This window comes from Trachymyrmex septentrionalis, unplaced genomic scaffold (assembly GCF_001594115.1).
Source record: "Trachymyrmex septentrionalis isolate Tsep2-gDNA-1 unplaced genomic scaffold, Tsep1.0 scaffold37, whole genome shotgun sequence".
Lineage (NCBI taxonomy): Eukaryota > Metazoa > Arthropoda > Insecta > Hymenoptera > Formicidae > Trachymyrmex > Trachymyrmex septentrionalis.
The window spans coordinates 6776616-6790419 of record NW_017305536.1 but is presented as its reverse complement, the minus strand read 5'-3'; the positions used below and the strand labels follow the sequence as shown (position 1 = coordinate 6790419).

The 13804-nt window shown below is 37.4% G+C and overlaps 2 protein-coding genes across 2 annotated transcripts in view; both read left to right on the top strand.

The window, feature by feature from the left end:
• Nucleotides 1-10397, top strand: part of LOC108750656 (interferon regulatory factor 2-binding protein-like B) — a 23061-nt gene extending 12664 nt beyond the window's left edge. Inside the window, exons 2-5 of the mRNA XM_018490292.1 lie at nt 7117-7268; nt 7458-7644; nt 7874-8121; nt 8215-10397. Coding sequence (XP_018345794.1) covers nt 7117-7268; nt 7458-7644; nt 7874-8121; nt 8215-8355 — 728 coding nt within the window. The 3' untranslated portion in view covers nt 8356-10397. The remainder of the gene's footprint in view (nt 1-7116; nt 7269-7457; nt 7645-7873; nt 8122-8214) is intronic.
• LOC108750406 overlaps nt 1-13804 on the top strand; it is a 98174-nt gene that overhangs the window by 70476 nt on the left and 13894 nt on the right. The window lies entirely within an intron of this gene.

The following is a 13804-nucleotide window of genomic DNA, read 5'->3' as shown; positions in this document are numbered from 1 at the left end:
CGTAGGAGCTTATCGTTATGTACGCCGAAAAGTCGGCCTTATTCGCGATTGTTGCACATCCTCACGAGGTGGTGCATTTTGATAAACGTTTATTCGGCGAGTCACTTAACAAGCAGCCAGAGTGATTAACACACAGGTCGCATAACGATTAACGACTACGACAACGGCGACATATCATCACGACACGTCCACGTTACCGTATTGCGTCGTATCGTCATTGGCCTTCGACACGTGCCGATTTACCCGATGTTTTATGTATCGCCGACCGATTACTCTTTTTTTCAGTCACTACGCATACGTGTAATTTCTGTCAACATTACAGTCTCTACACGTATGCCCCTCGTGACTTTTCCCGTGATCCACGAACTAAACAGAAACGTCGCAATTGGATAATTCTGATAGTACTAAATTGCCGCAAAATGTCATATATTCGTTCATATACTCGTGAAATAAAGTCGAAAGCTGAGAACTTCCACGAAATCGAAGCAAAATAGTCATCACGGACTTTAATACATTTTCTTTCTCGTCTATATATAGAGAGAGAAAGGAAATTTCCCGTACTACATGTGGAAAAAGTAGTTTCAATCAAATTGGTTGCAACTGTGATATTTTGTTAATTATGAGACATTCAAAAGTCTCCATAGACACAACAGAATGGATAGATTTTGCTGTAATTATTTAAAAGTTACTACTCGATCTAATCGGATTGTAAAAAAAATTGATCTACTAAATTACTCATTTTTTTTAGAAATGTTATGTCTTTTGTTATATTTAGAATAATAATAATAATACTAATAATAATAATAATATGACTCAACTGGAATAAAGAAAATACATGGCTGTGTTTTCTTTACACTAATTGTGTGTTGCGTTTAAAAAAAATAATTGTTCCATGTTACAAATTGCATAATCTTTTAAAAACTACTATATGTGTCTTTTACATTAAATGATTCGTTATTTTGTGCATAAAGATGTTAAAATACAGTTACTAAAAAATAAACAATAGATAATACTTTCCAATCCGATTAGATTCAAAATAGCAACTTTCAAATGGTTTCTAAAATATATCTAACTTTTATAGTTGTAATTATATATATATATATATACCTCCTAAATGGAGACTTTTAATCAGTACATCATAATCAACAAAATATCACAGCTCCAACGAATTTGACTAAAGCTACTTTTCCCATCTCTATTTCCTAGGAAACTCTGACTTGTAAATTTCATTTAACACAAAGCCCTCTCGATGGTAAAATGACAAGTCTTTCGAATTAACGCGGAAGTTCGTAATTTCCGTCTTTTATAGATTTCATTAAACGTATTTGATGAGATAAAACTTCCAAGAATTGTCCAGCGCGACTCGAGGGATTAAGTGGAGCAGCTCGCGTTCTGAGAATACAACGTACGATATGACGCGCATAATACGCCGACAAGCATCTTTTTCTTCACTATGCCGATCATCGCACGTTTCGCTGCATTCACTGTGCTTCTCTAATCGCAGTCACGATTCGCTCGCGCGAGCGAGCGGAATACATACTTGCTTCAATTACTCGCATTTGGCGCGACGCCTTTGTACGCGCGTCGTGCGACGGACCTCGGCGGGTTTCCGCTCACGTACGCTCGTTACTCGTCAACGAGATACATTCCAAATACTCCCCCAACCATCCGGAAACTTTTGAAACTTCGACGCCTACAAACCCGCGTCACAAACTCCCGGAACCTAACCTTCGAGTCTTTCATCGCGATTACATATGAATAATTTGATAAGCGTGATAAGTCGAACTTTGAAACACGACATCCCGCATTTGAATTCTATGTTTAGCACATCGTGCCGTCCGATATCGAGTCTTTTTTTAGTTCAGTTTTCATTTTTATTTTTATTTTTTTAGTCGAGAACGTGAAGATGGATTTCCGTTATTGCGGAAGAAAATGAGATTTGTGGAAAATTGAGCAAAGTTCAGGAACAAAGTAGCGCGATGACATCGTTATTTACGAAAGCTTCGAAGTTCGCGAGTGCTTTTCGAACGCCATGTGGCGGTTTGCGTTGACCTTGGAATATCGCGCGAAAATAATAATGCTGGACGCGATTATTGCCCGTTTCGATCGATGTAGCTTAATCTCGGTTCAATTAACTCGTTACACGGAAAGGATAGTTTCGCTGAAGTATTTAAAAATTCAGCTAGATTCACAAATCTGAAAATAATTTTGTTGGATCACCAAAATAATGTAGGACGCTCAAACTGGTTGCTAGAATGTCAAAATTTTTTGCAGCGTTACTCATCACGCTTGAGATTGTTATGTCACTATTTAGACGATCCAACAAAATTTTCAGATCTGTGTTTGGACAAAATCAAGGAGACCGCTAAAAAGATCGACGCGCTAAAAAAGTGAAATTTTCTTTTAATACAAGATAACAGGCGGAATATTAAATTATCATTTAAATTATTACATTGAAGAAGTTCAATTCCAATGTATAATTCATAAAATGTTTCATTCGAAATTGTATTAACTCATAAAAAGTACAATATAATTATAGAATCTTTTTTCATCTCTAAAAGTTTATTAAATTAACAAAAAGATTAGTATCGAAATTGTGTGACTAAGCATTTCAGAGGTATTAAAAATATTATATAATATTTCGGTATAAATATTTAAAAAAAAAAAGAGAGACTCTAAAGGCGATAATATATATATATATATATGTGTATATATTCGCCAGTTCTCCTTGTCTCTTTTCTTCCCTGTTTCTTTCTCACGTCGCGTCACATCGTGGCGACGAAACCGGTCCTGAGATTGTCTCCTCCATTTGCCGCGACGCGCCGTGACATTTTGTGTCGGAATAACTGTAGCGTGCCCCCCTTTTCTTGCTGCTCGCACCGTTCGCTGGCTTTTCGCGCCGGCGGAGATACGCGGTCCATTGACGATCATGCGGCGACGATGACGGCGACGTTGGTGTCGCGTAAACCCTACCCTAACCTTGCCTAATCTAACCTGACCGTACGCGTGCGGGAGGCACGGTGACCTTGCTAGTTGTGCTTGTCGACCGTTATTTCGACACTCCAAATGGGCGGGAATTTCTACGAGAAATAAGATAGATGTATCAAGCTGTTATTCAACTCGTAACATATGGATCCTGATGACCTTGGCAGCCTTTTTAAATTTATAATGTCGTGGAATAATTTTATGTACTGTAATTTTATTTTCCCAACTTTGGTTTTATTCGTATAAGCTGATTATCGTGACATATTTATGCGTTGCAGTTTTTTATGTTGAAAATTTTAACACTTTTAAAACTGAAATAATAAGAGACTTTAGTTGGAAACCAAGAGAAGAATCTTACCTGTTTCTTTAGCATTACAAAAAAATTTAACAAAAAATTGTTTATCATTCTCATGCAACGTGTCTTTCAAGTCTTGTTAGAAATCCGCTTTGAATTTTATGTTTCTTGCGAAAAAAATCTACATGAATCCTCATTTGGAGATATCATTGAGAATGTTCAGTATTGATTATAGAATGAAATCTTTATATTTTTCCATTAATTTCCCTGCAATTTATAAATGTTACATTTTGGAATGACGAAATTCTCCGCTGAAACGGTAACTTACATAAATGACAATGTTTCTCAACTATCCATGAGTAATAAATCTCGGAGGATGATAATCTGGTAGAGATTGGAACCGAGTGTGTGCATATTTTCGAGACACCCATACAATAACGTAGGTACTACGCAAACAGCTGAATATATAATGTACTGTCTGTTGTTGGCTATAACTTAAACGTTTGACAATTTTTAGAAGGTATATAGCAGGACGTGCCGCAAAATACAATAGATTAAATAGCTATGGAGACTTGTAAAGTTACGTCCATTTGCGAGATTCGGTTTCCATTAAGGAAAACGATACTATGTCAGCATGCGAAAGCATCCGCTCGTTGCAAACGGCGATGATGAATGACAGTGCGGAGAGCAACGCGTGTAGATAGAAATTCGAGAAATAGTTGATTTCGAGTTTCGACATCAGGTATTTTATAACGTCAGAGAAATGAAATTTCGACGCTGATGAAATGGCTACAACAACCGATTTGTCGAAATGGAGATCAATAAGAAATACTTTTTGTAAAATATATTTTTTTTTTACAAAATATTTTTTATTTTATTAGAAAAATATAAAATTTATTCAACTATAAAATTCACATGAAATCTCTCCTACATTTGTTATCCCATATCCTTGTTTCGCGTAAAGCTAAACATTTCCTATATTTGCAGCACTGAAAATCGAGATTGTTCGAAATCATATTTCAATTCCTGTTAGATATACGCAATATTCGCAATCATCGAGTACTGGAATTATATCCGCAATGTGCAAATCAGCAATACGTCGTCGAGCAGATCTAGCAATCATTTAGTTACGAAAGATCAATAATCGATGATAGAATCTAATAACAAACGGAACTTCTCTGGATCTCAAAGGCTCTCTCCCTCCCCCCCCCCCCCCTCTCTCTCTTCCTCTTCGCACATATACACTACAATCTTTGCGTTTATTTCCAGACCCCAATCTTTGCCAGCAGTGATCTATTTTTATCAGAACTCGCGTATACGTAAAACGTGAACGCTGTCTTTTGAACGGAAACAGTAACCTCAAGGATAAAAAAAGCTTGGCAAGAAAAATAAGCAAATCCTGCTTCTCTGATGAGCTTTTTTTCCTCGGTTACTTCGTTACAATAGTATTTTCACACGATAATAACACGATAATAACCGCATCCCGGCGTCACTGATAACCGCCAATATCCCCGAAAGATGTAGTGATGAATTTCTTAAAAACAAAAAAATAATAATAATATTTCTTAAATAATAAAGATACCGGGATTTGGAGTTAAAATTAATAATTTAATTAATAGTTTTAAGCAAGTTTTAATATTGTCAAAAAGTTTGTGATAAAAACGCGCGTTAATATAGAAATTATTATACTTATTCTTTTTGGCTGAACTTCTTCCACCATTTCCTTTTTTTTTTGTCACGATGAAGAGAAGTATGAAAGAAGCTCAATTAAAAAAAATGAATTTCATGCAGTCACGTGATCAATTTCAAAGGTGTTCTATAAAGTTTTCCATAAAGTTAGATAATAAAACGATCACATATTTTTTAAGGCATAAACATCTACGATTATATTATTGCTGTAATCAACGCGTGAAATCTATTAGGTTAGACAATTAAAAATATTTTAATAACCGCGCGCGCGCGCGCGCAGTTCGTACTATTGAATAATAGCGATAATACGACGGTTCGCGATTGCTGGTAGTGATTATCTTGCAGCCATTATCGAGTGAGATAACGAGACTGATACCAGATAGCGCGACAAAACATTATATATTCAGCTGTTTGCGTGGCAACGTCATTGCATTGGGTGTCTTGAAAATATCACGCACACTCGTTCCAATCTCTACCAGGTTATCGTTCCCCGAGATTTATTACTCATGGACAATTAAGAAACATTGTCATTTATGTAAGTTCCGTGTCAGGGGTGCATTTCGTCATTCCAAATTTAATTTATTTACAAATTAAAGAAATGGAAAAATATGGAGATTTTATTTTATAAACAGTTTTTTGCTCTCATTTACTTTTCATTTGTACAGACAAAAAAAATTTAATATAAAACTAAATTAAATATAATTAAATGAGATTATATATAGTTAATTTAGTTAGAATATAATTAATTGAGATTATAGTGAATTTAGTTTTATATTAAATTTAACTTTAGTAATATGAAATTAAATTAAATGCAATTAAAACTAGATTTAATATATAAGTTTGAATTAACTATAATTTTAACTATATAATTACGATAATTACTATAAATGCCTTATAATTTCGACTTTAATTATTTTTATCTCTTCATATATACTTTATATAATCCGAGGATTCTGGAAATCTTTAGGCACTTAATATTGCGTCAACAAGCATATTACTTCGTAACTACAAACTCCGGCTTTCTTATCAGATTGCCACGAGCAATTCCTTATTTATTTTTCACATTTTATATTAGTGACGCAACTCGCACGAGTTAACGTATCAATAATGGATTAGCGGTCCACTAAATGGAGAAGGATCGGTTCTCAAGTCCGACTCGTTTACCGACTCGGAACGCTCGGAATTAAACTGAACATGATCCGCCGGTTGTTTGCGCGAAAGCATCTCGTTTCGTGAACGTTAAGCACGTACGTTACGTCAGTCAGTTTCCGTGCGGCAACGTCAGTCATGATCAATCATGCGGCAAGAGCGACAGCAGATACGGTCCGTCGACTGGCCTGTTTGATGACCGGCCAGAGCGCCCGCACTCACGTTCGTGCAACAAGGAGCGAGCTGTGACCTGGGACGTTCGGGAGGGGAAGGGCAAACTATAAACTCTGTTCTTGTATTCATTAGACGGACGTAGCGCGGAACACTCCACGCCTTCCCCTACATTGAACGAATCGAGACGATAAAAACGATCCGAATGCGAAAATTTGAATATTAAGTACTATAGCAATACTTGTACTATTTTGTTAACGTAGATTAACTCTTTAATTTTTTAATTGAAGAGAAAGATTGGGGAGGAATGAAGATTAGGGGAGGACAATGAATTGTTGTATAGCTCTAGAAGTTTAATTGTAAACACTTAAGGCCCGTTTCTGCCAATATAGTTTAATTTTAATCTCGGTTTAACTAAACTTGACGAAACCGCGTTGAATAACTGGAACAACTATTTTTTTTATTCCGTCTCTACTATGCACATTAAAGACAATTCTGAAAAAAAAAAAAAACGCCTGAATAATATGATCGCATTTTGGAAGACAAAAAGTGATATGCATGTTTAGAAAAAAGTAGGAAGGAAAAAAAGCAAAGTGTAGAAGTAGGAGGTAGAAAGCAAGAAACAAAACTGCATAATACTATATAATTTACTTATTGCGTTTCATAATTATTGCGTCTTTTTTGGGTGAACTCTTGAATGTTGTGTGAATGCACGTTTTCTAAATAGTCGCTTCGAAAAGTTCCCAGGGCTCGATATTTAGGATACTTATTTGTTGCAGATATGTATAAACAGCATGCATTTGACGGTATATAATATACATTTTCAGGAGCATACGTTGGGCCATCCATACCGTTGGCACCTGCCAATGTCGCGGCTAATGGTGGAGGTTCGCCTCTTCGTCCAAGAACAAGTCCTCCACCACCGCCACCGCCGAGTCAGGAAGGCGCCAACGATAATTCACAATCGAATCATCATCAGGTACGCACGAGATACGTGTCAATTATCTAACAGCTTTAGCCGGCCAGCCCCATTCATGGGCGACGATCCATATTTATCTGCGCGCAATCAACGTTTCTACGCACCTTCTGGCCTGCTGAGCTCCTACGCGAATCCATTATAAGCTTGTAATTGTAGAATGCCAACTGACGGTGATACTTCCTCTTTCAGGGCACAGCGAATGGTCCGTCGCCAATGGCCGCTTTAATGTCAGTCGCTGACAATCTAACATCGCCTGAGCCGGTACCACAGCCGCCGAATAATCCCAGTCCCACCAGCAGAAGTCCACCGACTACAGCCGCAAACGCTCAGCAACGCAGTGCTTCTAGAGGCTCCCAGCACAGTCCGAACAGTTCAGGTAATTTTAGTAGTATTATATTTTTATATTTATCTCTATCTCTTCACATATTTTATCTGTTATCTTGATATAGTCAAACGCGTTGTCTATACGGATTATATCTGTATCTTATCAGATTTCTTGAATCATATAATATATAAAAATAATCCTTTTAATGTTAAAATGAAGCTTTTTGTAAAATTGCAACGAGGGATTGCAAATAGTGATTACGAAAAAATTATATTTGCAGGTTCGTCGGGCAGACGGTCCAGTAGTTCAAGGCAGGTGTCATCCACGACCGTGACGACATCTTCGGAGGGTGCAGTTGCTCAACCGACTGCCGGCTCTGAACCGGTCACGGCACCAACTCTCAAGTGTACTCTATGCCAGGAACGCCTGGAAGACACGCACTTTGTGCAGTGCCCCAGCGTACCACATCACAAGTTCTGCTTCCCATGCAGTCGAGACAGTATAAAGAGACAAGGTGCCGGCTCAGAGGTGAGTATCTATAATATTGCATTTTGGTGCCTTTCTGCAGATATTCCACCAACAATCCTCATCAACGGTATCCGTTCTCGTTTCTCGTTTCAGGTCTATTGTCCGAGCGGCGAAAAATGCCCGCTGGCGAACAGCCAGGTACCGTGGGCCTTCATGCAGGGTGAGATAGCTACCATCCTGGGCGAGGATAACGCGGGCACCGGGCTCAAAGTCAAGAAAGAAAGAGAATCTTAAAAACCCTCTTTCAATGTCGAATCAGGGCTCAAATTTTCTGTTCCTCTTTGTACAGAGGAGCTGTTATATGGTTGGAACCGTGAAGGGTTTCACCGAACGCTTTTGGTAACGGTGATATAGACTCGTTGGCGACACGCGGGAGAGCCAACGAATGATTCGAGCCAAAGACGTTGTCTGGTGCGATACGGATTCTCACGAAGTTGATGTTGACGTCAATGATAAGGGGAATACTACTATGGGAGGGGAGAGAAAACGAAAGAAAGGGTGGGTAAGGTTGGGGGGAGGGAAAGTGGACGATTTGATTTTTATTCGAAGCCGGCGGTTGATGACGCGTTTTAGTAATGTGATCGGTATCGTACGGTATTTTATCTTTTGTGATCGGTTTTGAGAAGAAGTCTTTGGCAACTTGCATATTGGCGGTCGATTGTTCTGCTGCACACATGTACATATGGATTTTGTAGAGATCGGTTGAATTGACACAACGGAAAGCAGCGCATTATTTTTCGCGGAGCGAAAATTTAGAGGAGCAGTGCGCGACGTTGGGATCGCGACGACAGTGATGATGCTGATCATTTGTTGCCCGGTTGGGTTTGTACTTAGGCTCGATATGCCTTTCTTCATTGTCTCTTGTATCGCAGGCATAATTGCCCGCGTTATTTTATACATACACACACGCAGACACACACACACACACACACACACACACACATGTATACAAAAACATACACACAGGCAAGTATATACTATATACAATGTACAAGAACATATTTCACGCACACTTCGAAACTTGACTTGGTATTGCGAAACGCACGCGACCGCATTGTACTTTTATTTTTTATTTTTTTTTTCGCGCACGTCTCCATCGGATGATTGGAGTCGTGGATTTAATCGGGAAACACGGTCGTGTCTTGGCACTAAGAGGAAGTGTAGAGATAGCGCGAGACCAACCGTGTCTCTTTATTAATGACTAACGCGAGAGACAAGTACTGTCTCCGCGGCTATCGCCGCCCCTTTTTCTATTCTTTCGTTTGTATACTCTTTCTACTTATACTCTTCACTCGTTGTATCATATAATAATTATATAAACATATGACGGACACATATTCGGACCCAGCGCACGGGTTTTCTGTACATTGTGTATATGTGTACATACCTACATTATTAATAAAGCGTATAACTAAAAGAATTTTTAATGTTTTTTAAGTGTACAAAAATCTATATTCGTTTTTGCGTTTTTGTCTTATTAAATTATTATTATCCTCTGTCTGTCTTTCTCTCTCTCTCTCTCTCTCTCTCTCTCTCTCTTTCTTTCATTTCTGCTTTTCTTCTTTGTTTTCGAACGAAATATGTTATCTCTCCGAAAGACGCCTTTTTGAAGCGTAAAGACACACGACGTCTATCCTTACTTGTTTTCGGTTTCTCGCTCGCGATGACACACGACGTTGCGTTTTACTCGTGCTTCTTACAATCGCGCTCGTCCGGTCTTCGGGGGGGGGGGAAATAACAAGAGAGAAAAAAAAGTAGAGGAATCACGTGAAACACGTGAGCACATCGCGCCATCCAGTCACTCCGCGAAGCGGATTATGTAATATGATAATATGTCCGACTGTACAACGTCCACTTTCGCCTTTAGTTTTATGCGCTAGACCTTAAGTCGAGGGCCTTTTGGTTTTTCATTTTCACCGATGAAAAAGGCACGCCCGTCAAAATAGGAACCACATACTCGCTATGTCTAAACGATAAAAAAAAAAAGAGTGAAGGGGAAAAAAGGCAGGCAGAGGCACTCGCTGGACGCGCCCGAGGAGGGATCCTCTTCCGCCAGACAATCGTGAGCAATCCTCTCGCGGAAAAGGGTATCCCTTTTTTTCTTGGGCGCGCGCGCGCGGGCGGCTCCTTTTGTATATATTTGTATAAAACAGATCGGCACACACATACACGTATACACGCATACACGTATACACACATACATACACATACATAAGCGACAGGGGAGCGGTTGTCGGAAGTTGTCGCAGGAGAATGAAGCGCTTGGAAAAATAGAGGATTAAAAGAAAAGAGAGAATACACTTGTATCGTGTTGCGGATGGATTCTGCCGAGACTCGAGATATCCTTCGACTCCTTGTCGACGACACGCTCCCCCGTTTTAGCGACGACGGATGATATTTCGAAGCTACGTCTCCGTTGTAAGTGCGTTTAAACTTGTAACGTTTTTTACATCGTATCATGTATCATAAAGTTACTAGTATGATGGTATATCGAGATGTTACGATCACATTCGTCGTAATCGTAATTAAAACTAAGGTAAAACTGAGATAAAAACGAGTAAGATCGAAAATGATACGAACGACTGTCACTTCTATTGGCGAAAATTAATTGAGTAAGCAATTAATATCGTGGGTTGTTATTATAATAAATATATATATTTTTTTTCCTATGTTGATTTTAATGTCAGCGCTTAGATATAAAATATATTGACAATAGACTACACATTATACTCTCTAAAATTTTTAGAATAAATCTCTGAAGAGTGAAATTTTATTCTTAAAGTTTGAATATATTGAGCCACTCTTTTTCTCAAGACTGGCTCAATTTTCCTCGCGGATTACGTTGATCTCCCTGATACAATACGAGCTTACGTTACAAGTTTAGACGCGTTTTAGCGTCGCACAAAAGCCACCGACGGCGACGAACTAGACATCAAGGGAAGCGCTCAATAGTAATACTTCTCACAATTATAACGCGGCACTCGCCGTTGAGTTCCGAGAGAATAACTCTTCTTTGGAGACAACTCTTGGCCGGGATTCAGCGGTGATAGCTCGCGATCTTCCTTATACGCAGGATATCTGTTTTCTTGCGCGCGCGGCCCACGAGCTCTCCTTTTAACATATTAAATCCATAACGAATCCTTATACCGGAAAAAAACGAGAGAGATCCTCTCTCGACGACAAAGGCTTGGTCGTCGCGTGTCATATCATCCTCTGTGTCCGATCACGTCGCACTTTCCGTATATGTAGCCGTTGTATTTCTCTTTCTATCTCTTTCTTGGACCTCCACTGAGGTAATTATTCCGCAGGAGGATCTCTGAACACTGAAAAGAGTCTGATAGTAGCTGTTAAATATTGAGTAAAATAATTCTAAACAAATTATTTGGTTAATATAATGAAAAGGGATTTTACTTTCCTAAATATTTAATAAATATTACCAAATATAATAGTATAACCAATTATTTCATAATACTTACTCTTTAAAATTATTAGAGTAACTTCATCCTAAATCTAACTTTTAAAGATTGAGAATCTTCAACCTTTTTATCAAGTATCGCGTCGATTTTCACTCTTTACAATGAGATTCCACTCCGAAGATTTTAAAGAGCATTAAATATTTAGGAAAATAAAATTACTTTTATTTACATTAATTGAATATTTCATTTAATATTTGATAGCTATTATTAGACGTTTTTCCGTAAATTATTTTATTTCATGCTCGCTCGGGATTTCGTTTCTCAAAACGGTGCTTTGTCGTGTAAAACTCTACGATACAAATTAATTGTTGCTCCACATTTATCTTCATTGCTGTCGTTACTGTCATTATCGTTATCGGATGACCGGGGATGAGCGGAATTGGGGCGCGCAGGAAATAAAGGATGTTGTGAAGTGTTAAGATGATGCTCGGGATTATGTCGAGATGATGGTGCAAGCTCTTGCAACTCGCTCGTTTTTTCCATCCGATTGTTCATTATTGACGACGACCAAGCCGCCCAGAGTCGCCAATCTCTGCTTTTCTCTCTTCGATGAGGCGCGCACGAAGAGACGCGCGATAGTCCTCTTTCCTGATCGAAAGCGAAAAAAATGAGGAACACTCACGCTCGTATCGTAATTCGTTCCATTTCTCTCCTATCGTCCTTCTTTCTGTTTATTTTCCTTTTTTTTTTCCTTCCTTCTTAAAACGATTCTCGTATAGCTAACGCAAATACACAAAGTCGAAGAGATATGACGAAACAATATGTCGAATAGCAATTGTAGTAGTGGATAATGAAAATTTTCTAGTATACCATACCTCGAGGAACGCGTAACATTGTACTGTTTATCGTATGTATGCAACAAGCAAAAACAAAATATATGTGTTGATGTGAATGAATGCGTTTCTTTTACTCCCGTAACCACCTCCCCCGCACAAACTTTCATCATCAAACTTGCGACGTACCTATTCGTTTGCTAATTAATAGGTACAGAAATTTGTTGTCGACAGGGCTATTGGCTCGCTGCAAACGAAATTCCTTTTTAAAGTCAAATATGAAGATAGAATATTAAATTTAAAAGAGTATCATTTAAATGTATCATTTAAATTCATAAAACGTTTTATTTAAAATTATATTAACACAAATGCAGGTAACAGAATCTAGATGTCTTTTTTATATTTAGGATTTAGTTTTTTTTATTAAAAAATGTTTTTAGAACATCCAAATTGTGATTAAATATTTTAAAAACATTAAAAATATATCTAACATTTTGCTATAAATATTAAAAAAAAAAAGAGTCTAAGAGAGATTCCCCACATGTGTGGATTCGCCAGTGTTTTGCGAAAATTGTTGATAATATCGCGAAACGAAATCTGACAGCGAAAGTTTATAGAAACATAATGTCTACATTTGTTATGTCCTTTATTTCTCACGCTTTTACTACGTCGTCGAATATGATAAACGCGAAAATTAACCGTGACATGTCAATTTTCTCTCGTTACAGTTTCATCCTTTCATTTTCTAAGATTAAAACGGTAGCGTGCCCTTCGTAGCCAACATTTGCGATCTAAATTTAAAGGTCGCTGTGAAAGCGATCGATTTGGATAAACGAGACGAAATTTTAGATATCTGTTCTCTTTTATGCTCATTTATACTAATGTAGATAAATTTTAATTATTTTACTCTTTACCTTATTTTTTAATTTTTAGAACTACACTGACAGAAAAATGTATTAAATTTTGGTAAATATTTGTTTTAATAGTACCAGTCGAATATTTATTAAATGTAAACATATATACATATTTATTTAGTACACGAACCATTTGATTCAACTATTGTATTTTTTTTATTCAGCAAATATTTATTTTTTGCAAATAAATGTTATATTAATACTATTCAAACAATTTATTACAATTTAATACATTTTTCTTTCAATATAGAAAAAATAAAGAGTTAATCAAATCGAGATACTGATAAAGAAACGGGTAATAGATCTCAGCAATTGTACTTTTATATCTGAGAGTATTGTAAGAATCTGTTTAATATATATATATATACCTTATACAGGGTGTCCATAAAAATCCTAACGTTTAAGGATAGATTCCTGAGATCATTCTGAACGAAAATGTCGAATAAAATAATGCTTGAATTATAAGCATTTAAAATTAACGAATCGCCTAAAGTTTACGCGTTTAAGTGTTGATATTTAC